Here is a 25,519-nt window from a genome sequence, read left to right on the forward strand (position 1 = left end):
TGTTTATTATGAAATCTGTGGGACCTTAATACTTTGAGGCTACTGGCTATCTATCACAAGTGGCCAAAATTAGACAAATGGTTCGAAAGTTATTTATAGAGATACTGACAGACTACTTAATTGGATGTTCATGTTCACTTTGCTTAGAAAAACATTTGAAAAAGCAAGTGAGGAATGCTTCCATTACTTAAATAGATAAAACAATAAAAAAGCAAGAGAAAAGAGAAGTGATTAGTACCTCAATTGTCAAGATCACTGGTTCCAGCACTTCATACTTTATCTTCACTTTTGCAGCAGCTTGTTTGGCATGAACATCTGAATCCGCAACCACAGCACAAACAATCTGACCCACACAAATTACCTATAAAATACACATCACACATACAAAAGATAAAGAAATTTAAGAGTCAGCAGGTAAAATTCCATTACAAAGACCTGAAGTAAAACAACAGAAATTAAGAAAATAAATTAAAAAAAGATTGCTTTCTAACCTCGTTTCTTGCAAATATAATCTCTGGATCACTGGAGTAGTGAAACTCATTTGTAGCAGGTACATCATCAGCTGTTATGATATCAAACACACCCGGTCCCTTAAGGGCCTCTGAGGTATCTACAGACCTGATTGGGATGTGGGAAGATAGAAGTATAATCCATTAGTTTTACAAACTGTTGCACATAAGCAGGGAACACAATACAGAGGTATGTTTCTTGTATTGCCAGAATCTGAACATAGGTTCAGACATGTCTTTTCCTTCTACCCATTGCATGGGAAGAAATGCATGTCAAAGGGAATTAAAGACTTGTGGGTAGTTAGGGTCTGGCGGCCGGAAGATGTCGCGCTGTACGGAAAGGTGGAGCCCCTCCCTTGATGGACAGTAGCGTGTGGTCTGTGATGTAAGCAAGCGGAAGCGACATTATGGGCCTCAGCTATATAACCCCATGTGACTCGACAATAAACGCCATTTGCCATCCACCACATTGGTGTCTGTGAGCCGATGGACCGAGCGGCCTGGGGTTGGTCGCCGTGCCGTTCCTGAACCAGGTCGCCACTGCCCTCTGAAGGCAACAAAGACTCTAGCAATTTGTTCAATTTCTAGAAAATACTCTAAACATAGCAGGGAAATCATTGACCCATTAGACTGCCTGAGCTGCATCAGTTTAATAAAAGTCATTGTATAGAGTTGATGAAATACTACTGTCTCACAGAGATGAAAGGGGGATGTCAGCTCCTAGATGATACAAAAAGAACATACCTAAAACCAGCATAATATTACCTACTTAAGAATAGGCCAGGAGATATGACAGGGACTCTAGCTAGCAATGCCAGTCCTCTGTCATCATGAGTAATCCCAACCACAGCACCTGGGTACACATCTTGGTGCCTGAATGCTGGGTAGACAATGCAGATATGTGCATTCTGGTACCTTAATGTTAAACAAACTGTGTGTATATCAGTATGAAAGCATAACGGAAAACAATTTTCTTTCAAAATATGTTTGTCTTTCCATCTCCTTCAAGTACTTACCTGAGCCTTGCTACCTTGTTGCTGCAACATTGCAATGTTACTTCTTACATTTTGAACAATTATTTTTTTTGTAACAGAGTTGAGATTTTAAAGCTATGTTGTTGAAGCTGAGTTGAGGTGTCTCTTCATACTGTATAGCTCAGCTCTATGTAGAGGCTCCTAGGTTAGCTCTAAGTAAGCTGGCTCATTTACCAAAAATAGCTCAACAACATTAGGACAATAACATGGAAAAATACATAAATCCAATCAGAGCCTTCTACTGAAATAACAGTATTGCTTCTGGGACCTGAGCCAGTGTGGGAATCTTATGTTCTGTTTTGCATATACATAATTGAACTCCATTAGTCTGCTCTAAAAATCCCAGACACTATTTCGTTAGTAACTTTCTTCAGATACACTTTGAATACTTACATAATCTTAGCATGAGCTCTGGAACTAGTGACTACAGCCAGGAAGAGCTCCCCATCCACAGAAGGAAGGTCATCAATGTAAACTGCTTCACCAGTTGCATGCTTAATTCCAGACTGGTGCATTATAGGCCGTCCCACAGGATCCTGGGGAGACTGACTCTGATCTACATCCTGTGCCATCAAAAACAACACTCCAAACAGTTAAGAAAAATATAAAATTGACATACTATTCTTATATTAATTAAAAAATCAGATGAAGGAAAGCTATTCATATTATCCTATTCTGGTTCAATATTGAAAACAGGTGAAGGACTCAACTGATGCTCCTGAGCTTTTTTTTTTTTTTTTTTTTTAAATTGCTTCTCCAAGCAATTCCAAGAACATTACACAGGTTTGTCTACTTGTATTTTTTCCTTAATCATTTACAACAAAGTGACATAAACGTCAGTCTTTTTTTTTTTTTTTTAATTATTGATTGGTGTCATGAGGCTCTGAAAATTTTCTGAATTACTCTCACAAGTTTCTGTTCTGTGTTTTACCAGCATGTGGTGTTGCAGTTTGAGCTATTTGCAGTAGTTCATAGAATTTGTCTTCCTCATTGAAAGGCTGCAATTAATCAATGTAAATCAGTGAGACAATGTTTCCTCTCACACTTATTTCCTTGCAACTGTGTATGAATTTCATGCTTTATTAACCTTATTTTGCTAGGTCTTTCCTTAAAGTTAATTTACTGTTGCCAGACAATTCTGCCATGCCAACTAATTGTTGTCCACTCCCAAAACAGTTTTTCAGTTTCTGTCAGTGATCTTGCTAGCTTTTTCGTTTTTCTGCATTTACAACTAGTGATTTACTCTGATCTCAAAATCTATTTTCTCCTATGGGTTCCAGCACTCAAACGTTCCTGCTACACATTCAATACCTCCTGCACTTTCTGACATGTTCTCTGCTATTAGTCCAAAGCCAAGAAGAGACATTTTTCACTTGATGACTAAGGTTCCTCAAATGGCTGTCTCAGCAAAATCATCCCAACTTTATCCCACACTTATCTTTCAGGATATGCTTTTTTCCACCCCCCCCATCTTCTTTTTCCCTCTAATTTTAAAAGTGTAATAAGGTTCAGATGAAGAAGTCCAGGCAGAAGACAAACACTTACACAAATTAGGTAAAAATTTAAAGTGACAAAACAGATTTCCTGGGTTTCTAAATCTTTTATTATTGCTCAGTGCCAGCCAATCTGAATAATAAAAAATATATCTATTTCTATTATGTCACTTTCTTGTAGCTCAGGTATAAATTGTTGAAAGCCACAGAAAACTAGTTCCCTTAGTCCTGGTCCCATTGGTAAATTTACACTGCCTTCTCTTTGAAGCTGGAGATAATAACTTGAACAAATTTAAGTATTTTAAACTAACAAGTTATTCTAAAGAATATCTAAAATCAAAACAAAAATGTTTCTGTACATTTCATTTGAATTTTCTTTAGGTTTCTAAAAACTTGAAATGTTTACTCGCATCTTCATTAATGGTATTAAAAGATCAAAACCCCTTGTAGGATTTTCCAGATCTAGTCACAAGGGCTGTGAAAAAAAAGTCAGAAAATCCAAGAGTTGTTCTTTGCTACCCTCTACTGCTGACTTCTCCTTGAAGGCTCCTGTTCAAGCCGATAGCCACCGTAAACTTCATCTTCTTTCCTAAATCTACAGTAAGAGCTCAGAGCCCTCTGAGAGCCTAAGAAAAGTATATTTCGAGAAAAGAATACTAACATATTCTTGGGATTTTCAGTCTCTTTGATCTTGGTCCAAGATTTTTCCAATCGGATTGAACACTGCCATATACCAAGTTTAAGCATGCTGACAATGGAATTTGTTTTGCATATTTACCTTCTGTGAACTGTGTAGAAGTCAGAATATCCATGTGAATCTATTTTTACTGACAAGGTTTTTCCAATTTTGATACATTTATAAACAAGGACTCAGAACCTGTTGTCCTCAGTCCTTTGGAAAATTTACACCTGAGCTTCACTCTGTGGATCATGCTTGATGTATTTTATTATTATTTACCAAGTCTTACACACCACAGTACAATCTTAAAATAAAATCACTTGCCTGATATATTTGGATACTCTGGGGCATTTTGGTTTGGAAGTCTTGTAGGACACTCCCATATTCCATAGGTATGCCAGGATAGCGGCAAGAGTCCTGAAAAGGAAGTGAATTATTATTAAAACTCACATTTTGAATGTTACAACTAAAAAAAGCTAAGAACCAAAACCACTAAATACATGCTCTTTATACAGAAAATTCCTTCAAGACTCTCACAAGTTAGGCTCTAAAATGACAATTTGAAAAGACTGTAGAGTTTTAAGATTTCACTAAATGATATTTAAAAATACATTAAATTTGACAAATGCGTGTGTTTCAAGGAAGCAAAATAAAGCAGGGATAGTCAGAAGACCTTCCTTCTTGAGCCTGACCAAAATTGGCATAGAATCATTCCTAGTAAATTACCTAGAAATGGTAATTCATATGAAAGTGCTTACGGTAATACAGAAAAGAAAGGCAACAGGTATGGTTTCCCTCAGAAGAACAGATGAAAACAAAAGTAAACAAATTACAGCTAGAATTTATCGGGCCAATCAGATTTTAGACTTCTCCTTTCCCAGTCAACAATTTAAACACGGAAGAGGGTTCGTTTAACACATACAGTTACCTTTCAAAGTGTTTATATGTATTTTATTTGCTTTTTGAACTACAGAAAGATGGGGTAATATACTGACACATCGGTATTGATACACTGTTGCATTAATATTGCTCAAATTTTTACTATTAATATTATTTATTGTTATTATTAACACCCTAATGTACATGCTACCTTGGACACATAATATATTTGGGCACATAAAAGTTAAGCAGACACCTCTCCATCAGTCTCTTTGGGACTTAAGTGCTGTAGATCTGAACCCAAGAAGGACAATATTTAGCAGAATGTACATACTCAAACATTAACAGATAGCAAAACAAAACAAAACAAAAAACTTCATTTGCTTGCAAAAAAGCAAACATGAAAAATCAATTTACCATTGTTTTCAATGACTGCAATACTTCCAGAAAAAATCTGTAGAAGAAACTGACTATCAAAGTATTTTTATATTCTACTTTCCCACCACAGGCTGAGCCTGGAAGAGCTATTTCTTTAAGGATTAATCTGGAAGCTTCATCCAGCATCTGTTCATTCCACTGTCTGTCAAAAAGAATAACACAGACACCATCAGACAAGGGCTCAAGATCATTATTTATATATATATATATATATCAATATTTATCAATGCACACACTTAAACTGTAGTAATACCTTTGTACCCTCCTGCTTACAATGAAGCTATTGATTTTAATGATGGCTTGAAATTTCAAAAACTGTGTAGATCAATGTTGCTCACAGAATTGAGGTCTCTTAAGTCAGAAGAATTAAGTCTTGTGCCAGTCTTTTCTTAAAAATGAACAATAACAACAAAAAAATATTAAATTTTTAAAGCTGATTTAACACTATTATGGATTACCATTGTTCCACAGATACTGCCCTATATTTAAAGAAAAGTGAACAACAATACTGGTGCAAACTGGAGATGCTTTTAAGTAATCTGATTAATGTTCAATTGCTGTTCCACATTTTCTGAAAAGGCCTTCCTTGAAGTATCTCAAACACAGTTAATTCTCCATAATTACACAACCCTAGATATCAGAATATAAATCTGTTAGAATAAATTTAAGCACATAAAGCAGAAAAAAAAAATAGTGAAATGGTTGTGTATTAATTGGTTAAAAAAAGTCTGGAAGGGATCCATTTAGATAAATGGAGCTTGAATTATTTGTAGATTTTGTGCCCTAAACCTTGGAACCTTGGAAAGATGCTGCAAAGGGGAGAAAAATGTCAGCAATGAACGTCAGAAATTATGATCTTGTAGATGAAGAGATATTGAAAATGTTAAGGTCTGACTTGTGTTCCTAAGTTTCTTAAGCACATCTGAAATTTCCATTCCTTGTATCTATCAGAGCCAAACTGAAGGACTTGGGAACACTGATGCTAGGGGATCATCAAACCTATGGGACCCAGCATCATCTCCCAATGCTTTTGTACAAGTCCACAACTATGTATACCTCATCTGCTTATTTCACAGCTCAAATCTCACATCTCTCTACATCCTTCTCACTGGAATTGCACCCATGTGCAGACTCCAAAACATAATGGTCCTAAAAAGTCATTATTTGGGCTTGACCAGACCATTTGCTTGACCATGTGTGGCATAAGCCAGGTAACTCAAATCTCCCATGTGCTTTCATGTTCCAAGGAAATACACCCAAGATCTCAACATCCCTTTATTCTGAGATGTAGAAAACACTGAGAAATTTTACCTTCCAGTAAGTGTCCAACAGGTTTGTTTTGCATGGACAGTGGTTGAGGCAGCACCTCCATAGAAAATGCTTAAATCCTTTATTTTGTCTGTACCTTCTTCAAAAAGGACTCTCATTCCAGCATTGGCTATTGGAAGAGCATTTTCTCTCCTTGGTGCTTGTCGAAATGCAGAGATATACTCTCCCTGAATAAGATCAGACAGAAGTGGATAACCTGCACACATGTAAGTATCTGAAAGCAAAATTTGCTTTTACATTACATGAAGCAAGAGAATCAAAATGAACAGCACAAATTCAACTTCCTGAGCATTCAAGACCATACACTTCCTTCTATTGATATTTCAGTAGCTTTACCTTTCTTTGATGTTCTAGCAGTCTCTTTTTGATCTTCCATTACCTACACAGTTCAGATGACTAAATTTTCTCATGGCAGATACACAGAAGATAGGGATCTTGTGGAGGGGAGGAGAAGAATAGTGGGGCTGCATTTATAACAAGACCAAAAGCTTAGAGGCTTCAAAGTATTGCCTGACTTCAGTACTCAGATAACATCACCCATAATTATTTTATAAAATCACATACTCATCATTGCAAACAACACCAGTTGAAGACTATTACGCAGTTCAGCAACATTTACAGAAGCACAAAGCACATGTATAATCTTATCTAATCTTAGGAAAAATCCTCAAAAGGTGGTAATGTTTTACCTGCCTGATGCCAACCATACCACATGTGGGCAGCCTGTTTGGATGAGGACTATGACAACTTGTCCAAGAACCCTTTCTGTAGTGAACCGCTAATTGTTATTGCCCTCATCATTTCAGAGTAAACTTTTGTATGAATATCACACTACATATCACTATTTACCTACTGAGTTGTATTTTTTGGCTGAAACTGGGAGATAGTATGACACTATCAGGAACAAATGTAAGGAATCCAGAAAGTGAGCAGTAACTGTGTTACTTTAAACATATGGATTATGCCCCCTTCCTGCTCTTCATTTAAGAGTCTGCAACTCTACCTAAAAGAAACCTAAATGTACTAGTAACTTACCTTCCTCGAATGGGGAATATGGACAGAGACTAAGATCTCTTCTGGCATAATGGTATTGTTACCAACTCCATCTGCAAAAATATCACTCAAGGGAATCCGCCTCTTTCTTCCTAAAAAAAAATAAATCCCATATCCAGAAACTTCTGTACAATAGTGCAACTAACATACATTGAACATTTTTTAATTGGCAAAAAACACACGCATATTTCATGAGTAAATAATTTTGGAGTTTATAAAACATCTTACGAGTCATATGCTCTATAAATATGATTTCTCTACCTTTCAAAGTAGCATAAAACCATATTCCTAATACAAGGCACAGAGAACTATCCCCATTCTGTAATCTTCCCTTCTGATGCTATCGCAACAACAATCCCTTCCCCTGCTCCTGTCAATCTATTCCAAATCTCTGCAGCTGTTGTCATCACTACATTTTCTACTAAAGTATAAGGAGTGAGTAAGAATACTGAATGAGAGAGATGTGCTGCAAAAATGCAAAACTATTTTTGTGTGTGTGTGTCTTGAGACTGAGCAGTTCCAGGTGTCCAGAGGGAATAAATGCCTTTTCCTTTCTCTTTTTGTAGATTATTCTAAAAGTGGCTATGTTTATCATTCTATGATATGTAAGATTAAAAGGTGGAATTTTCAAAAGGGAAGAGAACAAAATTACATCAGGAAGCAAAATCTATAAGAGCTCTTTGAACACTTAAACATCTATGCTACATAAGTTATGCCAATACCACTACACAGTTAAGCTAGCAAGCCTTCCTAGTGGAAATCCAATATATATTTTAACATATAAAATTGATTATATTAATTAAACAAGCTCCATTGGCTCAAGAAATTTTGTCAGTAAGACTGCAACTATACCAGCAAAGCAACTGTTAAGTAGAATTATGATCCTGCAAAAACACAAAGGTATAAAATACACATTGTGCAGATGGAAATCCACACTGATCCACCATGTGCATTTATCAGATGAAATCAAGGTATGTGTATTTATGTATATATACGTTTACTAATCTTCCATGTCCTTTGTATTTTGCACATGCTACCTATGGTGTCCATTGTATTTTTAAATATTTGTAATTACTAGACAATACATGTCTTATAGTAGCCCTGATCTATCCCAAAACTTTGTACAAACAGATAATAATCTGTGTCATTTTTAATTTTTAAGAAGTTCATAGACTAAAATATTCCTCTCACATTCAGTGAGCCTGATACTGTAAGACTGTTTGCTTTAGAGGAAGATTACTTTCTATAATGTTTTCATGTTATATGTGATGATGACACTGTATTCTATTCATCCTAGAATACCACTTAGCATTAAAATTGCATTCCTAAAAAACATAACCAGTGTAACAGCAAAACTTTAGTACAGGAATTTTATTTTGCTGAAGTGCAAATCTGAAAAGTAACACTTAAAAATAGCAACACTGGCATTTCTGGTGTTTTGCATTTGCAATTGCACCCAGAATAAACTTGGTTTATATACATTGCCCAATCCCACCTGTAAGCCTGCCGGAATCTGGGAAAATGCTTTTTCCTTTACACTATGATTTAAGAGAAATACTAAGAAAAAACAGCATCTCTGTAACCTCCTTTTCTTAAACAATCCACATTTCCTATGTTTCAATGACCACTTTTTGCTAAGGAAACATGTTAAAAACCTATGAAAATGCCTGAAATCCTCTCCCAGCAGTAAAATTCTTCCATGCTAACAGAAAGAGGTATCAGCCAGTGATTCTATTCATCATTCAAATAAATAGGCATGTCACTGGAATTGTTGGGTGAGGAGATGCAAATGTGTATACACTGACTTTTCAGAATGACATTCTGACAGGTATTTCTGTTCTTCAATGGCAAACTATGCAGGAAGAAATAATGGAAATCATAAATAATATTTTTTTGTGTATCTATTTCATGAAATCCTGGCTCAGAAGCAAATGCATAAATAACACGTATTTCATGGTGCTGAGCAAAATATTACATGGTCTGAAATGGTAACATATGCTCTCTGGATCGAGGGCAAAAATAGGTCTTAGAATCATAGAATCAAAAAAAGGACATAAGACATCTGGAAAGGAGAACAGCATACAGTTTCAAGCCACCAGACAGCTGAGTCTACCAATATTTCATCACTCTTCAAATTGGTAAAGTAGTACACAAGGAATGAAGCTATTTGAGGGGAGTATAGAGTGATGGAATGAAAATGAGGAAATACGCATGGAAAAAAGTGCTGGACTAGTGGTTCCTCTATTTACTGGAAGTACATGTGAGGAACAAGAAACTACAGTTCCTGTCAGGGCCAGAGGGTAATTTAAAAACCAGGGACAAGTATCAGTTAAAGAGAAAACTACCTACCAGAAGGATGGGGAAGTTGTATACAGATAACTCAGATTACCAGGTTTTATAAATGCTTTTGGCAATTCACTGCCCACAGAAGTAAATACAATCTGGATGGTCTGAATGCTTACTTTGACATGAGAATCTTTGACATATTCTTACTTCGACATGATCTTCTATGTGAGTGGGAAAAGGGTTCCTTAACAAGCACTCACCAGTCACCCCTGCACCTCATACAGTAGCATCCTGCATCTCTGACACTAGTACAGAGACAAGATATCTCCACTTACCTCTTGAAGCCAGATTAAGCATACAGTTGCTAGCTGCCAGAATAGGATTCAAGTCTGAGGTTGATTTTCGACTTACAATGTTTCCACCTAAAGACTTGGGAAAAAAAATAAAATCTTACCTCTCTTCATTGCCTTCATATTTTCATGTTCTGTCATTATAAATAAGATTATACACACATTTATGCATATTTAGAGCTCGAAAAGATGCACTCATAGAAAATTAACAACTAAAGACAATTAAAAAGGCAAGTTGTACTTGTGTTCAGAAGCAATTAACAAAGCTTTGTTCAACATGCAATTGGCAGTTTAAGTAACAGACAACATACAGCAACGTTTCTTATCTGTTCTCCACCCAGTGTTCTTAATTGCTTCAAGACAGCATAGAAAATCTTTGTCTTCTCCTCAGGTAACTTTGAGATTGCATTTCTCAAGATGTCTTTAACTAGAGACAGGCTGCAGGCAGCTCCTAGAGTTAATCCTGTTACCAAAATATTATGAAAGTGTAATGTGAGTATTGCTTTATTGTCTGAGTTTTAAACTATGTTCAGATTGTAGAGCTAGGACTGTTCATGTGCAATACAGGTAGGCATAAAGTGAAGGGACTTTGCATATTTAAGGAACTGTGACTTTTCAATTCAGGAGACCGAGGGTAAAGTTTCATGAAATTATGAAGTTGAGCTAATGGCTCAACATGTGTACAAAAAGGGAACTCAGTTCTCTGCTTCCAGCTGCTTTACTTGCATCAAGTTTGTCGAAATGTTTGTGTGAAGTTTCACCTGAAGTTGAGGCAGCTTCAATGGGCTCTTCCTATTTTAACCACTATTTACATTCTAGTTATTCTTCTAATGTAGCATTTGCAACAAGGTAAGTAATGCTAACACTGAATATGGTATTTTTCCCCCACTAGAAAGATCAGTGATAAATTTTTATATTAAGACTATACTTTAAAAATTTTCAATACTATAAAATGGTAAAAAGTGCCTCTTAATTCAAAATTATTAATGGGTTTCATTTATGTAATGTGTGAATTTTTTGAATGGAAACTGGAATTCAATTAAAAATATAACTCAAAATATAAATATTTTCCACTGGATTTTATTAAGTAAAACTATATTAAAATTTATGTACTTAAAGAAAAAAATAATCAAAACATGCTCTGCATTGAAATCTAATTAAAGAGAGGAAATACTCTTCCTGGTTGGCAAACTAAACCGAATCTCTCTCATGTTAGAATGAGTAAGCCTTACACTCCAATGACTAGATATTATTTATAGAATAAAAGAAACAGTAAACATTCTCCATGCTTCTTGTAAATTACCAACCACTTTTCAGCTAAGAATGAATTAATTGGCGGCCGGAACTGGCTGATTGAAGCAAACTGAAAAAGATGTTCTAGATGCAATGACAGTAATGTCAAATACAGTTTCCCACTTCAAAAATGTGGCTTCAGGCATGTAGTAAGTATACTTCATCAGATACAGGCCCTGATTTTCCTTAAAACTTATGCAATAAATATGCACGATGTAATTTATATTTAATTAAGTTATGCTATTATAGGAAGTTTAAATGTATTTTTAGTTGCTATTTGAAAAATAAATAGAACTAATTTTAAAGCTAAAACCTAGTTTACCTTCAATATTAAAAATATCACTGTGCTGATCTCAAACATACAAATTGAGGTACAAGGGTATTAATTTGGAATAATTAATGCTGTTATTTTTGAGAGCAAGATTATTTAGTGTGAATTAGCTATCATAGTTGAATCACAGACTTTTTTTTTTTTTAATGTGGACAATTGTACAAAGTTGTTAACACACTGTGGTTCTCTATGCTATGCAACATAACATGGTATAAAACTGTGCCATGTGCTGGGACAGTGGCTACAGACAGCCATCTTGATCCAGGAAATAGCCAAGCATGCTTAGGCATGACTGGAGAGCCAAGATCATTGTACAGCACTTCACACCTTCAGCATGATGGAATGGAGTAGCATCCCCTACTGCAGAGGAATCTCCCATGTCTGAAACAAAGAGAGGTCTACTAACCATCATCCGTGCACTTCACCACATTCAGATCCGGGATTCTTGCTGGAGAAAAAACAATTGGATGGAACATGCCTCCGAATTTCATCTGAGGTCCTACCAAATGGGAAGGCACAGACATAAATGTATATTCCATAACTGAAGGTCCAACACAGAGGAGCCTAAGCTTACAGATGAAAACATAATGAATGACAAACATAGTCCCACTCCTCTCATGGAGGCTGAAACAATGTCAACAGAAGACATTCAGATCATACATACCCACAATGGTGTTCCCAACAATCAAAGGTGCTTTGGGGTGGGCAGCTTTCAGATCTAGTAATTCATCTAAATATACAGGAGAAATCCATGTCATTCGTTCCCCATGAAAAAACAGAGTTCTTTTTGGTTGATTTTCAGCCATTCTCTGATGGAGAAATATAGCAGATTTGCATATTTAGACACAGAGACAGGTGGCAGGGTCTAACAGACATGACATTAGACTGGAAGTAAAAAGAAGTTCTTAAAATATGGTAATTCTACTTAAGCCTTCAAAATGCACAGAAGGGGGACTGTTAGGCTGGTCCTTTGCACATTGGTGATTTTTTCAAATTTTGACTGAGTCCAATGGACCAGATTGATGATAAATATAATAAATAGCCCACAAATAAACAAAAGTACAAATAGATTCTGCAATTGCTGAAATTAATTTAAAAAATAATTAAAAATACTTAGGGAGGTGTTTGCATCCTTTGTTTGGAGGTTACCAGTGACAACAGCAGCCACATTCCTTTATGTAAACACATGGATGTGTCTGGACGTTCTACCACTGTTTACTGATCAGTTGGAAAAACCTTGTGAACTGGTGTGGGTACAAATACATAGGCAGGAACACCTATCTCACAGTTCTCAACATTTCTCTGTAAGCAGACAGCTAGCTATAGAGAATTTGTCTTTGAATTTATACCTTGACAATACTGCAAAGGAAGCAGCTTTTAGTTTTTCTAGGGCATATACTGCTCTCAATAATCAAGGATTACTGACAATTTATATTCCAGTGTCCTTATTTTAGCTGCTCATATCTTTGCCCCACTTGAATCAGTAGAGCTAAACACTCCCCAGACTGGCTAGCCATTTAAGGCTGACTATTGATAGACAAGACCACTATTAAGCCACAAAATGGGGAAAATGTACTACTTTGGCAATGTTAGATAAAAAGTATTTGCCAGTTTACTAGGAAGCATTTGTACATACTGAACACTCCCTTTAGGTTACTTTGTCTTCTCCTCCTAATGCTTAATTCTGCAGCTTCCCAATATGATTTTTTTGTATGTGATTATTCAATGAGATCACTGGGGAAAAAAATAACTTTTTAAAATTAAACCAGAATCATATGACAATTTTTTTTTCTGATGAATCACTGCTAAGCAGGATGTTAGAATGAGTCCTGAACTATGGACTACTAAGAAGAAAAAGACAGAACTAAAGAGTAGTCTGTAAGTAGCAAAAATTACCATTAGTTCTGGAGGAAATATAAGCTCCTGAGTGGGATCTAAGGGCTGGAATTCATCTGGTGAATATAATCTGGTGGAAATCTTAAAAAGAAAGGAAACAAGCAAAGACAGTATCTATTTTTTTCTCTCATTCTTATTTCTACACAAAACAAAACCAAAAAAACCTGTAATGGCCCCAATGAAGCCAGTAGAAAATTGGCAATTCCATTACCTTTTGCATTTTGTGCTAAATTACAATGCTTCATTTGAAGCTGCTGGTGAAGGAAGTAGTCATAACAGTTTTTCAAAGTTTACTCATAACATAAATGTGTGTATTAGCAAGTATAGAGGCAAATAACTGAAAGACTAACTACAGGCTTCCTGGTGTCCTACTGCAAGAAAGTAGCTGGTTTCATGCCAACCTACAGAACCCAAAAGGCAGAGAAGTAGATCAGATATTATTGAAAGAAAACAGAGAACGAAGTCAAACATACATGAATAAAAGGTTTCTTATAACACTAGAATTTTGACTTATTTTTAGGAACGTAGCAGTTTATTGGATTCAAGCCAACAGTTAGATTCTGAAGAGATCAGTGGTTACATTCAGATTATCACTTGTTGTTGGTTTTAGACAGTTCAACATATGCCCTGATTTTTTGCATAATGCAAAATAAACAAACAAACAAACAAACAAAAAAACAACAAAAAAGACGATTGCTACATCATCTCCTTCTCATAAAAGAATACACATAGAAGCCTTGATTTTTAAAAATATTTCCAAATTTCTTGTGAGGAATAATAAAATATCTGATTTTATATATAACAACTGTAATATTATGAAAGGTGAGTAAGGTGGAAGGTATAAACTGATTATGCCTATACCTTGAATAGTTACAATAAATACACAATGCAAGACTCTTTTCTGTAGGTTCTAAAACCAACTAGTACAGTTAAAATACTTAAAATCCTACCTTCTCTTCCTTGTCAAACAAATCCTCTTCATGATCCAAGCAACACTTACAACTTGCTTTACTTTGACAACAAACACATTCCTAAAATAGGAACATTCTATCAGTAAAATAGTGCCCAGGCTGGCAATAAGTTAAAGACAGCTTGAGCCATTAAGAGTCTCTCCTTACATTTCAATGAAGTTCTGGATAACATTTAATAATTAACTGCATCGGAAGGATTTGTGTGTAAAAGAAACAATATCCAAAAATATCTTAAAATCTTGTGATATTCAAGTCCTTAATATAAAATATTTCATGTTATATGAAATTTGGTGGACCTTGTGAGAACACACGTTCAACATTATTTCTTTTATCCACAGTTCAGTCTCCCATTTCTTTCATTGAAGGTCTCTGACATGTTATTTATGCCAGTATCGATCCATGATAAAACACATGTAGTTACTTTGGAGTACTCTACATAATTCATGCCAGACACCAAGTTCCCATGTTCCCTTTTTTTTTTTTTTTTTTTAAACAAACAGGCTAGGCCACTAGACACCTTATTAATCATTTTCCTATTCATATTTTCAACATATTTATCATTTCCTGGGTCTGCTCAGCCTGGAGAAAAGAAGACTGAGAGGGGATCTCATCAACGTGTATAAATACCTGAGGTGTGGGAGACAGAGGGATTCGGCCAACCTCTCTTCAGTGGTTTGTGGGGACAAGACAAGGAGTAATGGTCACAAAATAGAGCACAGGAAGTTCTGCACCAACATGGGAAAGAATTTCTTCACGGTGAGGGTGACAGAGCACTAGGACAGGCTGCCCAGGAGGTTGTGGAGTCTCCTTCTCTGGAGATATTTAAGGCCAGTCTGGATGCCCAACTGGGCAGCCTGCTCCAAGGAACCTGCTTTGGCAGGGAGGTTGGACTTGATGATCTTTCGAGGTCCCTTCCAACCCTTTCAATTCTGTGATTCAGTGATCATCAGGGAGTAGTATGAGCACGAGATAGAAAGGTGGAGCAACTCCCTGCAAAGCCTGAAGGAAAGGCACCAGGGTGAGACACCCCAAACAGTGGTGGACCCCCTGTCCTGCCAAGCAGAGGGAGAGGACCCAGGAGACGAGGAGGAATGGAGACAGGTCCCTGCTCAACGTCACAGGCAACCCCCCTACCGGCTCAGCCTTCCCTGGTGCCCTTACACAACAGGTTTCAGGCCCTGGAGCTTGAGATACTGGTGTGTGAGGATGAGTTTAACAGTCTACCCAGAAGGATGCCTAAGGCAAGGAAGTCAACTCCATGCCTCAGGACTGCCTCCACTAAGAAAGAAAGGTGATCGTTGTAGGTGACTGCCTTCTCAGGGGAACAGAGGGTCTTTTTGGTTCTCTTTAATGCCTTTATCGATGATCTGGATGAGGGGATCGAGTGCACCCTCAGTAAGTTTGCAGACGACACCAAGTTAGGTGCGTGTGTCGATCCGCTCAAGGGTACGAAGGCTCTGCAGGAGGATCTGAATAGGCTGGACCTATGGACTGAGGTCAACTGTACGAAGTTCAACAAGGCCAAGTGCCAGGTCCTGCACCTGGGGCACAATAACCCCAAGCAGTGCTATAGGCTGGTATATGAGTGGTTAGAAAGCTGCCGGGCAGAGAGGGACCTGGGAGTATTGGTGGATAGTCAGCTGAATATGAGCCAGCAGTGTGCTCAGGTGGCCAAGAAGGCCAACAGCATCCTGGCTTGTATAAGAAGCAGTGTGGCCAGCAGGGCTAGGGAAGTGATTGTCCGCCCGTACTCGGCTCTGGTGAGGCCGCACCTCGAGTACTGTGCTCAGTTTTGGGCCCCTTGCTACAAGAAGGACATGGAGGTACTCAAGCAAGTCCAGAGAAAGGCAACAAAGCTGGTGAGGGGTCTGGAGAACAAGGCTTATGAGGAGCTGCTGAGGGAACTAGGATTGTTCAGCCTGGAGAAGAGGAAGCTCAGGGGAAACCTTATCGCTCTCTATAGGTACCTGAAAGGAGGCTGTAGTGAGGTAGGGATTAGTCTATTTTCCCATGTACCTGGTGACAGGATGAAGGGGAATGGGCTAAAGTTGCACCAGGGGAGGTTTAGGTTGGATATTAGGAAGAACTTCTTTACCGAGAGGATTGTTAGGCATTGGAATGGTCCACCCAGGGAAGTGGTTGAGACACCATCCCTGGAGGTATTTAAAAGATATATAGATGTAGAGTTTAGTGATATGGTTTAGTGGAGGACTGGTTAGGTCAGAGGTTGGACTCGGTGATCTTGGAGGTCTCTTAGAACCTAGATGATTCTGTGATTCTGATCTGCATCTCTTAACAGAGGAAAAATACATGGTCTTATTAAAAATCTTCATGGTCTGTATATAAGAACCATAAAACAGTTTGGGTTGGAAGGGACCTTAAAGATCATCTAACTCCAACCCCCCTGCCATGGACAGGGACACCTTTCACTAGATCAGGCTTCCCGAAGTCCCATTCAACCTGGCCTTAAACACTTCCAGGGATGGGGCATTCACAGCTTCTCTGGGCATCCTGTCTAAATTTCTAATCTAAATACTATATTTCATAATAATTCATGCTCCTCATACTCCATAGGAACCTATCAACTAAAACATTAGTTCATAAACGTACTGAGAGGCATAATCTATTTGTACTTTAAAAGAGTACTAATAATAACAACAAAGTTATGACAAAACTTCTATAATCACTACTCCTCACCTTACAAAAAGTTTTACAGGCATCTAGGATTGGCCTATATCCAGTACAACGGCACAAGTTCCCTGAAAAAAAGAAAAAAGGAAAAAAAAAAAGGAAATCACTTAAAAAAGCCTTTTTTCTAAAGATGTGGGTTTAAAATGCTTTTACATGAGGTTTGCATCTTTAAGGCTGAAAATATAGTTTTTGGTCTCTGAAAGAGATAAAAAGATCACTGTTTCACTAGACTTAAGACCCTGCAGCTCCCAAGAGAAAAAGGCTGTTGTTTCAAGGGGAATATGAGATACTTGAAAGCTGCACTCAAAGAACAGTGACTACATCTTAGCAAACAGGAAAGAGGAGATAAATACCCACTCAAAATGGTTTTCCTTTCCCCCGACCTATTTTTAATAGTGAAGCTTAGCATTGTATCTCCATCTAGTTCATCTCATAGTAACATGAAATGTCTGAGTCCATTATAACTCCACAGCATAACAAAAAACGTATTTTACCTGCAAAAAATGTTCACGTTTACCCTTAGTGAAGATGGCATGCATACATCTCTACCTTATTTAACTGTTTTATTGCTACCACAAAGGGACCCTCTTCCTGTGAGATTTATGACATTCTCAACTCCAGATGTAATAGTATCTTAGAAACTTTCAGGGGCAGCTTCTTCTCCAGTGTACTGTTGTTTTTGCGCATCTGATTTAAAACACTTCAGACGATACATATGAGGATATTTTGAACACCTGTCCCTGAGCAATCCACAGCTCCATTATTCATGTTTCAGGATAAAAGAATGACAGGAAATAAAATGTCAGTGTCCAATAGCAACTCTGCTGGGAAGTGCAATTTAGAGTACACACATGCATGTGTACTCACACAGACTTGCACTCGTGTATGCAAAGTATCAGAAGAAAATGGTTCAATGACATACCTACAAATTAAAAGAGGCAATATTTACCAGCCAGAGCTGCAGTCATCTGCTCTGAAGTTGGTTCTGGGTAGTTTCTTAGTAACGTGTATACGGACATCACCATTCCAGGGGTACAGAAACCACACTGGGAGCCATGGCACTTGGCAAGCCTTTCCTGAAATAAAACACCACAAATGGCACTCCTCTCAACGTACTTCACCCTTTCTAATAAACTCTCTCACACATAGGAAACCCACACTAAATGCTTTCTTGATGGTAAATCAGACTTATAAAGGAAAACAATTTAAGCTCAAAATAAGAGTAATTATTAATACTCAAATAAGAGTAATTATTTTGGGCGTGAAACCCTAGCACACATCACCAAGGAAGCTAATTAACATTCAGTGGGCTTTTGCCTTTTTTGCTTCCATACTAAAACATCAGCTAAAGGGCATTGTCCAAGATGTACCATTACCTCAAATGGAATGGTAAGCCTGATTCACTCCAACAATTCTTATGTACCAACTATGTGATCAGGGTGTCAGTATTACTGCAAGGTCCATCATGAGCTACACATCGTCAGTCTTGATCAACCAACCATCAGAAACTTGTGTTGTATTCTGTTATCCATTATCAGGGGGAATAAGTGACATGAAATATCCATGCCCTGATTCCCATGCACTGCCACTCAAGCCAGCCCAATCAAAGGAAGAAATCAATAATCTTCTTACACAATGATAATGTGTTCTCACCTGAACTGGATGAACCCTGCTTTTTGTACTTCCAACACCTTCCACTGTGGTGACCGCCACACCATACAAGGAGCAAATAGGAAGCAAGCATGCATTTGCTGAGTAGTGACTTTGGAGCATTAAGGGGAATAAAGAACTTAAACACATCTGAATATTATTTTGTGGTAAAGTAAGACTTAGTTTTTACTTACAAAGCCATTACCACCATTTGGAATGACAGGAGAGTAAGCGCTATAGAAGAGATTACTTACTAGCTGTGTTTCTTGTCCTCAGTACTTACATGTACTGAACTTACAAGGACATAATATTGACAGTTCTGGAGAACTGACATCTTCCCTAATACTTCAGTCTTTTCTAATTGCCCTCTCATTTTTCCTGCCCACAATCAACCTTTCAAGTGTGTTTTGGATGAAGAAAGTGGGGAAGGGAGAGTTGGTGTAGTCCTCTGAAAAAAGAAAAAAATTATTGCTGATAATTTGAAATCCAAGTTTCTGATCCAAAGGAAATTCTAATTAATTAAATTCTAAAATTAAAAAAAAAAAAAATCCTTCCAAATAGGAACAATGTACCAAAACAAAATTCTGTAAAGCTTTTTGTCATTAACAATAAAATGCTTTGTTTTACTATAGTTGAAATGTTTCTTTTCGGTAGCATCATTATAGTTTTTCTAATTTAACACTTAAAATAACATTAAACATTTTATTTACATTGTACTCCAACATAACATAATTGTCTAAAGGAACAACTAGAACATTTTGATATCTTCCCCCACACACACACCTGAAAAGATGCTCCGTTGACAATGACAGTTAGTATTAAACAATTTGATTAAAGTTTTTTCAATTTAAATTTAATTTATTCCTGCTTTTAGTTTAACAAAACTGCTATTGAGTTTTGAAATCTCTTTTGGGCAAGGAGAGGGAGTTAAGTGTTAGAGGGCTGGGCTGATCCAACTCACACTTCTGGCTGCCCTATTCTCCCATGACTTATATGACAGAACTGCAGGGAGAAGCTATGTCCCTGTGGTCAGCACAAAGGATGTTAAATTAACACTTCCTAAAGAGAAAACTCCTCACAGCAGCTGTCAGGTTGTATTAGCAAATTAAGCATTTCAACAAATTTACAGCTGAATGAACAGTTGATTTTTTTTTTAAAACCGTGTCCTTCTTTGGATTAAAGCGTCTCTTCCTTTTGGATTCTTTTACTAATAAACACATACATTACAAATGTTTTTGTTTGTTTGTTTGTTTTTCAAGTTTCATACCTGGAAACTGCATTTACAGTCATAAAATTTTGCATAAAGCTTTACAAATTTTCTGGTAAGGATACCATATCTTCTTTGAAGCTGGTTCATAAGTTGATATCATCACCGTACAGGCACCACAGCCACCTCCTCCACAGCCATACTTAGTTCCTGTAAGATGGACTGAAAGTGCTACCAGTAGGGAAAAAAAAAGTTTCATTTTGGCCTTTATTCTTCTATAAAGCTTGAGGACCATCTTTTTTTCCTGAACTTTTATGGAATATATAATTGGTTAGATACAATAGCATATATATTGGATTCTTTCTTATACATGATTAAAATTTTCAGTGACAATAAGATTGAAGATAAGGAAAAACAAATTCTTTTGAAGGAGTAAATTAAGTCAGAAACAGTAAGTGAAAAAGTTTTATAAGTGAAAACATGAAAAGAAAAAACTTGTAATGGGCAAACTAGTTATATATCCAGCAAGACACTAAAACCAATATCCAAAGTTTTCCCAGAAGTGCCACTGGAAAAGTAACTGGAAAAAAACAAGACCTCTTGCACCAATTCTTATTCTCACCAGCCCCTTCAACGAGCTGATCAATGATGAGCTAATGAGTGACCGAGTCACTAATCCAGCTGATAGGTACCCTCTGTTTTTCCTAGGTCACTTTTCTGCTGGTCTAGCAAGTGGAATTAGTACACAGAGAGGTCTGAGGAATGTCACAGCTGGCATAAGTTGCAGGAAGAGAGCTTTCTGCCAGGAGCATGGAATGATGGAGGGGAAAACAAGCTGCCTTTGCTTTTAACAATGTGTTGTGAAAAGTTGTTTGTCAACGTGGGAGTTAGCACTCTTCACTTGAAATAATGCTCTGACACACATACATTGTTTTAAGATCTCACCCAATTAAGCTCTACTACTTTTTCCACTGCAAAATGCTTTACAGAGCCCTTTCACTAACATCCTAACCTGTCAGATATAACCAGTACATTTTAAGATACAGTCTCTTCCCTTCTTACTCTTCTATTTATTTGCTAATTTACACTGGGCCTTACAGTTATTAACAGTGTTCCAATATGCTGATTTCTATGGCATTTAGCCAAAAAAAAAAAAAAAAAATTAAAAAAAGATGTCAGGATGCTTAGTGAAGTATTATATTGTATGTTGCAATTATAAAACACATTACTGGAAGACACTAAATTTCCTCATACTCAGTCATTTCGGATTATACAAATTTTGGCAGCCATCAGCATAAGTTATTTCTGACCTATATTTTTGCTCCCTGCCATTCATTTTTGGCTGTTTAAGAAATTAGCTGTCGTCCTAGCTAAATTAGCTCACTATGTGTGGAAGTTTGCTGTGAAAAGAATCAGTACCTCAAGTCTGGCTAGCTGAGTGGTCTCAGGCACAGTCGTACAGGTACATCTTAGAGAATAACACACTATTATACAGACATAAGCATCAGAATACAAGAATAAGCCGAAATTTAAATTGTAGGGTAAAACCCTACTAGCTCCAGAAAACATGTTAATCTTATCCTTATTTTATAAGGAGATTACAAAGGTACAGTAAGGTTAAATGATTTTTCAAGGTGCCAGAGCAAGTCAGCGCAGCATATATATGGGACCTAGATAATCTCACTCACAAATGTGCTTTAACAAATGAAATACAACTCCTGTGATAGAACTGGTATGAAGCCATGTTTTATAGCTCAATGGAGCTTGAAGTTGTTACAAGTTAATGAAGATTAATTTCCTAATTACCAGAACTACAGCGACCTATTCTTCACCAGACTCCTCCTTATGACTGATCAGTAATGAAGATGTTTCAACTTAAGTATTTCTTCTAAAAATTTAAAGTTTATAAAAACATTTTGTTGTGTGAATTCTCTAGCGTATGGTATATGTCATTTTGCTCTCTGGTAATATGTTTCAGGAGACAGCCTAGGAAGCTGCCGAACAGGGAAGATTCTGCTCTCTCACATTTGGTCCATGCTCCTGGATGACAGTCCCTACACATAATGTGTTACTCAACAGTAAAAAACAGCTTCATGAATACTGGGAATAAGCCTGTGGCACAGCAGGTTCTGGAAAATTGCTAACAGTTGAAATAAGACATATAAACAAGCCTCAGAAAAGGCAAATAAAAATAGAGGAAAAGATCAGAGCAACTGCTGCAGAATTTGTAGCAACAGAGAAAGCCACTGAGATGTGGACAAACCAAGACAGGAGAAAAATTTGGGAAAAAAAAATAACGGCAGGGTATAAGCTCTAGCTCTTTCAACTTCTGCTTTATCTATTTTCTTTCCTCCCATTTTAAAAATTGATACTTGTTCATATTTACTTGCTGTTAAGACCTGTTTTTTGTTTGTTTTTAAGGTTTAGAAATCTGTTTGGAATGCTTCTCATAAGAAGTTAACAGATTACTTCAAAATTCCAACAGACTTAGGCTCTCATCACAAGGTCTTTCCTCTTTCCACAAAGAGACTTTTACACAATTTGGAGACGCCTACTCTGTCAGGTTTTATTCATACTAGCCAAAAGGTTCTTAGAATCAAACAGATAAATACACACATGCACACAGTGATAAATAGCATAGCTCTTATTTGTTTAGGAAACTAGGCAAAAAAAAAAAAGTACAGTAGCTCACTGAAGAGTATTTGGCTTAAGAAAGACATCATTTAATATGGTTGCTTTATCTTAAGGAAGTCACAGCTTCTTTAAGCTCGTAAATGACCTTTTAATTATTTATGAGAATTTTGCTCTAATAAGACTTTCAACTGAGTGACTTCAAGAAAAAAACAAGAAAAGGATACGTCTCTTTCGCAGATAAGACAGCAGCATCTGTTCAGGATCGGCATGTTTCTCTATTATCTGCAGTAAGAAATGAAAACCAATCTTTAACTAAGAAAGCAAAACTTTTCAAAATTCAGGGTACAGAGTACATTCCCACAAAGCCAGAAAAAACTCCTCCTCTGGTTTCCTCTCATAGAACTACCCCTATTGCAATGCCCACAGGAGAGTTTGGACTTGTAAAAAATTCTTCAGACAGATAATGTTTCCAGGATCTACTAAAAATAAATGCTGCTTACTTGAAAGGTCACACTGAGGGAATTGACCTTCAACCATACTAAAAATAAAAATGGGATAGAACTTTGCTACAATAAAGGTAGCATAGCACAAAGAATTAATGATTTGCAGATTTTAGAGTCTCTCTGGTACTTTAACCTACTGGGATGAACAGTAGAGGATGCCTCTAAGGGTATCAGCAGGAATCGCTTTTCATCCAGTTTTATTTACATAAACCTGCACTTGCCTTAATAGACCAACAACAGAGCATCAGAAATGCCTACATTCTTATTTCATTAGAGGATTGTTTATTCCACTGCTTAGAATCGGCTATTTCCTTCCAGTTACATTGAATCAATACCAAGCTTAATTTTGCTCTTGCAGTATTATCGTTATGATGGCCATTAGTCCAGATTTTGGCACTTGGGTCTTGCTGACTTGCTGTTGTTACTCTGTGCATCTCTTCTCCAACAACCATTGAAAATGAAAAGCTAGGCACCTACAAATGAAAAACTAGTTTGCTCACCACCTAAATTTGATAGCCAGTTTAAAGCCCACTTCACTTTGAAGTTTTTTCCCCCAAAACTCAACAGCGCTGTGGAATGTTTTAACCACATTGTGGATTTACCTTGCTCTGCAGCTGACCTCTACCACAGCCACTCTCTCACTCCCCCTCCTCAAAGGGAAAGGGGGAGAAAATATGGGCTCAAGGGTTGAGATAAGGACAGGGAGATCACTTACCAATTGTCAGGGGCAAAACAGACTTGGTACAGGGAGAGTAGAGAAATTTATTACCTATTCCTAACAAGCTAGAGAACTGAGAAACAAAGAAAACAAACTAAAAACACCTTCCTGTCATCCACCCTCTTCTACTTCCTCCCCCCAAGTGGCACAGGGCAAAGGGGAATGGGTGCTGCAGTCAGTCTGCAGCACTTTGCCTCTACCACTCCTTCATGGTCACTTTCTGCCCCTGCTCCATGTGGGGTCCATCCCACAGGATGCCATTCTTCCTGCATGGCTTCCCACAGGCAAACGCTCATCAAGAAATGCTCCCATATGGGTCTGTACCATGGGGGACATCCATCAGGAGCAAACTGTTCCAACACGGGTCCCCCATGGACAGCAGATCCTCCCAGATCCCCTGCTCCTGCGTGGACTCCTCCAGGGGCTACAGCTCTGGCCCGGACCCTGCTCTGGTTTGGGTTCTCCACAGGCTGCAGCCTCCTCCAGGCAACAGCCGTCTGCTCCATCAGGGGCTCCTCCACTGGCTGCAGCAAGGAAATCTGCTCTGCTATGGTACACCATGGGCTGCACGGGGACAGCCTGCTTCACTCTGGGCCTCTCCACCATCCACAGGGGATTTTCAGCTCTGGCACCTGGAGCACCTCCTGCCCTCCAGGGCTGGTTCTCACTCCTTGCTCTCCCAGCTGCTGTTATACAGAAGGTTATTTCCACTTTCATAAATCTGCTCTCACAGAGGCGCAAACAATATTGCTTATTGGCTCAGCTCTGGCCAGAGGTGGGTCTGTTTAGAGCCAGCTGAAACTAGGTCTTTCATCTAACTCGGGGCAGCTTATGGACTCTTCTAACAGAGGCCACCCCTGCAGCCCCCTGCTACCAAAACCTTGCCATGTAAACCAAATAACCACTTCTCCTGTGCTGCTTCTCCCCTTCTAACAGCACTTGATAGATGCAAGAAAGTTAGCTAGCCAAAGTAATACTAGGAGAGTGATTTACATTCCAGAGACTTTGTCAGAGGATTCAGTTATACTCTTGTGAGTACGTCTGAGGAAACCAGATCTCATTTGTGCCCACACCATTCAGGGTTACTTCTGGAACAGCAACTGCTCTTTCTCCGCTCCCCCTCACAGCAGCACTTACCTTCCTGCCATTCACATAGAAAATGAGCTCGTCAGCCCCTGCTGCTCCTTGCAAGGACATCGTATTCCAGCCTCAGAACTTTCAGCGGCAGCTGGGGAGTCCTTCGGCAGGCTGGGGCGGAGCCGCGCAGCAACGGGGTGGACACAGAGGCGGGAACTGGGGGAGGCACCTTCAGAAGCGGGGCTGCCAAACTCAGAACAGGAACTTTCCAGGGAGTTCAGAATGTGTAAATAAAATGTTTGAATTAAATGAAATTCTGCAGCTATTTTAGAAAACTTTCAAATGGAGGCTCGGGAATACTTTATCCTGATTAATTCCAATGTGTTGTATTATTTATATTTAAAAAAAAAAAAAAAAATCTTACCTGAAAGAGACAGAAGAGACTATAAGGCATCAACTGGAGGACCTTGTTTTAAGTAATGATGCTGTAAGGTCTTT

General features: G+C 37.8%; 1 protein-coding gene across 1 annotated transcript in view; it reads right to left on the reverse strand.

The window, feature by feature from the left end:
- AOX1 (aldehyde oxidase 1) overlaps positions 1-25,141 on the reverse strand; it is a 46,014-nt gene extending 20,873 nt beyond the window's left edge. Inside the window, exons 1-19 of the mRNA XM_032189952.1 lie at positions 25,082-25,141; positions 22,948-23,005; positions 20,215-20,311; positions 18,886-18,994; positions 18,182-18,308; positions 17,239-17,300; positions 14,521-14,601; positions 13,571-13,651; positions 12,339-12,483; positions 12,081-12,173; positions 10,362-10,513; positions 10,036-10,129; positions 7,397-7,506; positions 6,344-6,528; positions 5,012-5,174; positions 4,040-4,132; positions 1,937-2,106; positions 492-618; positions 239-361 (exon numbers count right to left, since the gene is read on the reverse strand). Of these exons, the coding sequence (XP_032045843.1) occupies positions 239-361; positions 492-618; positions 1,937-2,106; positions 4,040-4,132; positions 5,012-5,174; positions 6,344-6,528; positions 7,397-7,506; positions 10,036-10,129; positions 10,362-10,513; positions 12,081-12,173; positions 12,339-12,483; positions 13,571-13,651; positions 14,521-14,601; positions 17,239-17,300; positions 18,182-18,308; positions 18,886-18,994; positions 20,215-20,311; positions 22,948-23,005; positions 25,082-25,141 (2,130 nt within the window). The remainder of the gene's footprint in view (positions 1-238; positions 362-491; positions 619-1,936; positions 2,107-4,039; positions 4,133-5,011; positions 5,175-6,343; positions 6,529-7,396; positions 7,507-10,035; positions 10,130-10,361; positions 10,514-12,080; positions 12,174-12,338; positions 12,484-13,570; positions 13,652-14,520; positions 14,602-17,238; positions 17,301-18,181; positions 18,309-18,885; positions 18,995-20,214; positions 20,312-22,947; positions 23,006-25,081) is intronic.
- Between the last annotated feature and the right edge of the window lie 378 nt (positions 25,142-25,519).

This window comes from Aythya fuligula, chromosome 6 (assembly GCF_009819795.1).
Source record: "Aythya fuligula isolate bAytFul2 chromosome 6, bAytFul2.pri, whole genome shotgun sequence".
Classification (NCBI taxonomy): Eukaryota; Metazoa; Chordata; class Aves; order Anseriformes; family Anatidae; genus Aythya; species Aythya fuligula.